This window comes from Homarus americanus, unplaced genomic scaffold, assembly GCF_018991925.1.
Source record: "Homarus americanus isolate GMGI-L3 unplaced genomic scaffold, GMGI_Hamer_2.0 scaffold24057, whole genome shotgun sequence".
Taxonomy (NCBI): domain Eukaryota; kingdom Metazoa; phylum Arthropoda; class Malacostraca; order Decapoda; family Nephropidae; genus Homarus; species Homarus americanus.
The window spans coordinates 472501-478838 of NW_024746050.1; the positions used below are offsets into that span (position 1 = coordinate 472501).

Consider the following 6338-nt stretch of genomic DNA (forward strand, 5'->3'; position numbering starts at 1 on the left):
AGTCTCATACAGTCAGGCAGATACAGTCACTCAATAATACAGTCATGGAACGATACAGTCATACAGTATATGTGTACAGTGTGTGTATGTGTGTAGAGTACAGGAGATGTTAACAGTGTGTCTGTGTACAGGTGGGTTCACACACACACACACACACACACACACACATGTTACGAAACAATATGACCACCTAAGCTCCGTGAGGAAGACTAGACCTTATGTCCCGTAGGCCTGTTCATATCAGGTGTTGAGGCAAGATAGTGTTATAGGAGCCGATAAGTGTATAATAATATCCACTACCTTGAACTTTGACCCTTGAACAGTAGACGGTCTCAAGGGGCAGCGATAAGTGTGTGTGTGTGTGTGGTGTGAGACCCGTTACCATGGAGACTCACTGTGTTTACTTGCAGGGTCTACTGGAGAGGCTACGAGAGGGGCCAGTTATCGGTGACGGAGGCTACGTCATTGAGCTGGAAAAGAGAGGCTACGTCACTGCTGGCTTATGGACTCCTGAGGCTACTGTAGAACACCCTGAGGCAGGTGAGACGAGAGAGAGAGAGAGAGAGAGAGAGAGCCACAACTCAACAACAATCAGTACCAGTTAATATCTTTTTCCCTCCCTCACAGTTCGTCAACTTCACCGGGAGTTTTTAAGGAGTGGCTCTGATGTCATACAGTCTTTCAGCTTCTTCGCTTCTGGTGACAGGATTAGTGACACGAAGAACAAGTTTACGGTAAGGAGGAAGGAAGGGGAGATAGGTGGAGAAGTGGAGAAGGAAGGAGGAGTGAGGAGGAAGGAAGGAGAGATAGATGGATACGTGGAGAAGGAAGGAGGAGTGAGGAGGAAGGAAGGAGAGATAGATGGATACGTGGAGAAGGAAGGAGGAGTGAGGAGGAAGGAAGGGGAGAGGTAAAAGGGTATACGAAGAGAATGCAGGAGAATAAAGGAAGAAAGGAAGGAAATGGTAGAGTAAAGAATAAAGAGAGGAGATAGAAGGATAAGGGGAGAATTCAGAAGGAGTTTTATTCCTTGTAAGATTCCAGAGACTTGTTTGATATCTGGAGCTGTTTTAACCTAACCTAACCATCATTACTATGGGGTGTAAACATGGTCATCAATTTATATTTATGAAATTAGTTTAACTGCCACTATAAGTCATTACGTCAAATAGTTATAAAAAAAATATTAAATAATTTCTGGTTTTTGGGGGAGTGATTTACGGGATAAACTGTTTTATTTGTAATTTCTGGTTAAATAAACTGTTTCAATGTGTTGTGGTTAGGGTGAGGCTATCAATCAAGCTGCATGCAACCTAGCAGTGGAGGTAGCGAGAGAGGGGGATGCCCTGGTGTGTGGTGGTGTGTGTCAGACGCCAGCTTACCGTAAAGGAGCCACTAAGAACGAGACACGAACCCTCTTCAGGAATCAGATGCAGGTCCTCGTAGACAACAGGGCTGACTTTCTCCTGTGCGAGGTGAGGATATTACCACAACACGTACAGGACCTGGAGGATATTACCACAACACGTACACGACCTGGAGAATATTACCACAACACGTACACGACCTGGAGAATATTACCACAACACGTACACGACCTGGAGAATATTACCACAACACGTACACGACCTGGAGAATATTACCACAACACGAGAATATTACCACAACACGTACACGACCTGGAGAATATTACCACAACACGTACAGGACCTGGAGAATATTGCCACAACACGTACAGGACCTGGAGAATATTACCACAACACGTACAGGACCTGGAGAATATTACCTACGTACACGACCTGGAGAATATTACCACAACACGTACACGACCTGGAGAATACAACACGTACACGACCTGAGAATATTACCACAACACGTACACGACCTGAGAATATTACCACAACACGTACACGACCTGAGAGTACGACCTGGAGAATATTACCACAACACGTACAGGACCTGGAGAATATTGCCACAACACGTACAGGACCTGGAGAATATTGCCACAACACGTACAGGACCTGAGAATATTACCACAACACGTACAGGACCTGGAGAATATTACCACAACACGTACAGTACCTGGAGAATATTACCACACAACACGTACACGACCTGAGAATATTACCACACGTACAGGACCTGGAGAATATTACCACAACACGTACAGTACCTGGAGAATATTACCACAACACGTACAGACCTGAGAGACCTATTATTACCACAACACGTACAGGACCTGGAGAATAGTACCACAACACGTACAGGACCTGGAGAATATTACCACAACACGTACAGTACCTGGAGAATATTACCACAACACGTACACGACCTGGAGAATATTGCCACAACACGTACAGGACCTGGAGAATATTACCACAACACGTACAGTACCTGGAGAATATTACCACAACACGTACAGGACCCCACAACACGTACAGGACCTGGAGAATATTACCACAACACGTACAGTACAGGACCTGGAGAATATACAGTACCACCACAACACGTACACGACCTGGAGAATATTACCACAACACGTACAGGACCTGGAGAATGTACAGTACCTGGAGAATATTACCACAACACGTACAGTACCTGGAGAATATTACCACAACACGTACAGGACCTGGAGAATATTACCACAACACGTACAGTACCTGGAGAATATTACCACAACACGTACAGTACCTGGAGAATATTACCACAACACGTACAGTACCTGGAGAATATTACCACAACACGTACAGGACCTGGAGAATATTACCACAACACGTACAGTACCTGGAGAATATTACCACAACACGTACACGACCTGGAGAATATTACCACAACACGTACACGACCTGGAGAATATTACCACAACACGTACAGTACCTGGAGAATATTACCACAACACGTACACGACCTGGAGAATATTACCACAACACGTACACGACCTGGAGAATATTACCACAACACGTACACGACCCGGAGAATATTGCCACAACACGTACAGGACCCGGATATATATAACATTCACTAGTAAGATACATGAATGACAACACTCAGTAATTCAACAACTCTGTAACAACACTAGTTTCACTTAGGGTGTTTCCTGATGACCTGTTTGATACCATTAATCCTTAATTAATTGTATTTTTTTTATAGGTGAAACACCAAAACTGGGATGATAAACTACCCAGGGAAATACTCATAATTATTATCCTCAAATTTTGGTGAACACATCTCAGTTACATCCTCCTCCCTGTGTCACCATCCCAGCACATCACCACTACGTCACCAGCACAAACATTATGTAACTTCTATATTAAAGTATATTAGAATGTTTAAACTTGATGTGAGTCACGAGATTCAGCCAAAAGATAAAGTTTAATTGGTTAGTTATTTAGTTAAGTCTAATATAGGTCGTTAGAGGAAGTTATGAGACTATTACAACCCATTAATGTTAGTTAGTGGTTTACTGTTATTGGTGTGTGGTGGAGGAACACTCATACACCCACGAGCTGTGTCTCTCGTGTGTCAGTATTTTCAGTTCGTGGAAGAGATCGAGTTGGCTATTGAAGTAGCCAAGACGTTCGGTCTCCCTGTGGCCGCCAGCATGTGCATCGGCGAGAAGGGTTCCCATGACGACGTCAGCCTCGGTCAGTGCGCCGTCAGGATGGCTCGGGCAGGGGCAGACGTGGGTAGGTCTTGGTCACTGATGAGGAGAGTGAGTTACAGACTGTTCAAGTAAAATACACAATCTTTTCACTGATGAGCTGTGTCTAGCCAGAGTCTGCCTCATTTCCGGCATAATGCTCTATGGTGTTACTCCGACTCAGGGATACATGCACCATCAAAATACTGTGTTTGTTCAGTCCACGTGAAGGTACATCCTACACAGTTTAGTTTTCTATCAAACTCAAGATTTTGTAGTGTATTAAGTTAGTCATGTTGAGGGGGTGTCATTTATCGCACCCATCTTCACTCCCACAGTGGGACTCAACTGTCACCACGCCCCCATGACGGTGGTAGAGAACATCAAGACGATGAAGAAGGCGCTGCAGGAGGCGGGTCTGGAGCCCTTCCTCTTAACTCAGCCCTGTGGCTACCACGTAGACGAGGCAGAAAAGATGGGGTACCTGGAGATACCGGAGTACCCGCTAGGTAAGAACCTTTTCCTCGGTACCAATAGACTGATAGACGTAGATACCTTCTCAACAGGTGTTTGGTCAAGTGCGTTGGTACCTTGATGTTGACTAATTAACATAAACTCTTGTGTTTGTATCACCTGTGATCGTAAACCAACTCGGTCCGTCTCACAAGATGTTCCTGATCAAAGTTAGAAACAAAATAGAGGTTTTGGGGGAATTTAAAACACCTGTAACCATTAGGTACTAAGGTTAATTACCAGTCTAACCTTCCCTGGCAGCCATGGAGCCTCGAACTATTACACGCTGGGACTGTCACCGCTATGCCCGCGCTGCCTACGACGCCGGAGTGAGGTACCTGGGTGGGTGTTGTGGTTTCCAGCCCTACCACATCCGCGCCCTGGCCGAGGAACTGTTACCAGAGCGTGGGGGACGGAGGGCGCCCGCCATGGACAAACACTACCCCTGGGGCGGTGGCCAAGTCCATTCTTTCTTTACCATGATCCGTCGCAGGTGTGTGTGAGTGTGTGTGTGTGTGTGTATGAGTGTGTGTGTGTGTGTGTGTATGAGTGTGTGTGTGTGTGTGTGTGTATGAGTGTGTGTGTGTGTGTGTGGCTAAGACTTCCGTTTATATTCTACTCATGAAAAAAAAAATACTCATTTACCTCAATACAAGTTAAGTTTCCATTACAGTTAAACGAAATCTATTAATTCAGTATTTCTACTCACATTACATAATCATTCTATCAACATATGAGTAAGACATATATGACTCGTTAATATCTTTTATAACGCTGTTTTTATCACATAAGAACCAAAATTTGAAGAAAAAACTCCGTAATATAAGAAAAAATGAGAAAAAATATTATAATTGCAATCTGTCTCATGTAATGACCCTCAGATGTTACCAGGTGTTGGGATTGTGTGTGCAGCTGTACACGTAATGACCCTCAGATGTTACCAGGTGTTGAGGGGATTGTGTGTGCAGCTGTACACGTAATGACCCTCAGATGTTACCAGGTGTTGAGGGGATTGTGTGTGCAGCTGTACACGTAATGACCCTCAGATGTTACCAGGTGTTGAGGGGATTGTGTGTGCAGCTGTACACGTAATGACCCTCAGATGTTACCAGGTGTTGAGGGGATTATGTGTGCAGCTGTACACGTAATGACCCTCAGATGTTACCAGGTGTTGAGGGGATTATGTGTGCAGCTGTACACGTAATGACCCTCAGATGTTACCAGGTGTTGAGGGGATTGTGTGTGCAGCTGTACACGTAATGACCCTCAGATGTTACCAGGTGTTGAGGGGATTGTGTGTGCAGCTGTACACGTAATGACCCTCAGATGTTACCAGGTGTTGAGGGGATTGTGTGTGCAGCTGTACACGTAATGATCCTCAGATGTTGCCAGGTGTTGAGGGGATTGTGTGTGCAGCTGTACGTATTAATATGAGTTATATCTGACAGGTCGACGAGGGACTACTGGGAGAACCTGCAGCCTGCCACAGGAAGGCCCCGATCAAGTGCTTTCAGCAAGTGTGATACGGATTATACTGTAGTACTGGATTAATGCGTTAAGGTTCCTCAAGTGTTCCATTAGGTGTTCCATGGAGCAAAAGTGTTTCATTAGGTGTTCCATGGAGTAAAATTGTTCCACAAAGTGTTCCATGGAGCAAAAGTGTTTCATAAAGTGTTCCATGGAGCAAAATGGTTCCACATAGTAAATTTAAACACAAGTCCTTAAAAAAGAGGTAAAATTGTTCCATGATAAAATTATTATTCTTAACCAAAAAAATTTCACATTATTGTAAAACTGACAACATTTACGAACATTTTTCTCTGCATTCGAGTTTATCATTTAACCTTTCCTTCGGTCTCTCATTATCAGGTCCAGTGTAGTGTTGTACAGGTGTTAGTAAAACACCTGTACACCTACAATGCTGACCAGTGTAGTGTTGTATACTGTATTATTAAAGGTTGTAGTAGTATCATCACTTTGACCGGACGAGGATATATCGAAGACCCGTAGTATGATCGCTGCTGTGTGGTTGATGAGGGTGTTGTTGTAGCTCAGTATGAAGGCAACAACACATGCTCACAAGCTTCACACTGGTCAATACTTCAATATCCCGACACACACTGGGGATTAACCCGACACATACACACACACTCTCACTGGGGATTAACCCGACACACACACACAC

At 44.3% G+C, this 6338-nt stretch overlaps 1 protein-coding gene across 2 annotated transcripts in view; it reads left to right on the forward strand.

Annotated features, from left to right (window-relative positions):
- LOC121878891 (betaine--homocysteine S-methyltransferase 1-like) overlaps nucleotides 1–5978 on the forward strand; it is a 6429-nt gene extending 451 nt beyond the window's left edge. Inside the window, exons 2-8 of one of the 2 annotated variants that reach the window (XM_042385326.1) lie at nucleotides 411–540; nucleotides 628–734; nucleotides 1284–1475; nucleotides 3527–3686; nucleotides 3979–4149; nucleotides 4415–4646; nucleotides 5602–5978. In XM_042385326.1, the coding sequence (XP_042241260.1) occupies nucleotides 411–540; nucleotides 628–734; nucleotides 1284–1475; nucleotides 3527–3686; nucleotides 3979–4149; nucleotides 4415–4646; nucleotides 5602–5704 (1095 nt within the window). In that variant the 3' untranslated portion in view covers nucleotides 5705–5978. The remainder of the gene's footprint in view (nucleotides 1–410; nucleotides 541–627; nucleotides 735–1283; nucleotides 1476–3526; nucleotides 3687–3978; nucleotides 4150–4414; nucleotides 4647–5601) is intronic. The other variant, XM_042385328.1, reaches the window with a different exon arrangement.
- Nucleotides 5979–6338: the final 360 nt, after the last annotated feature.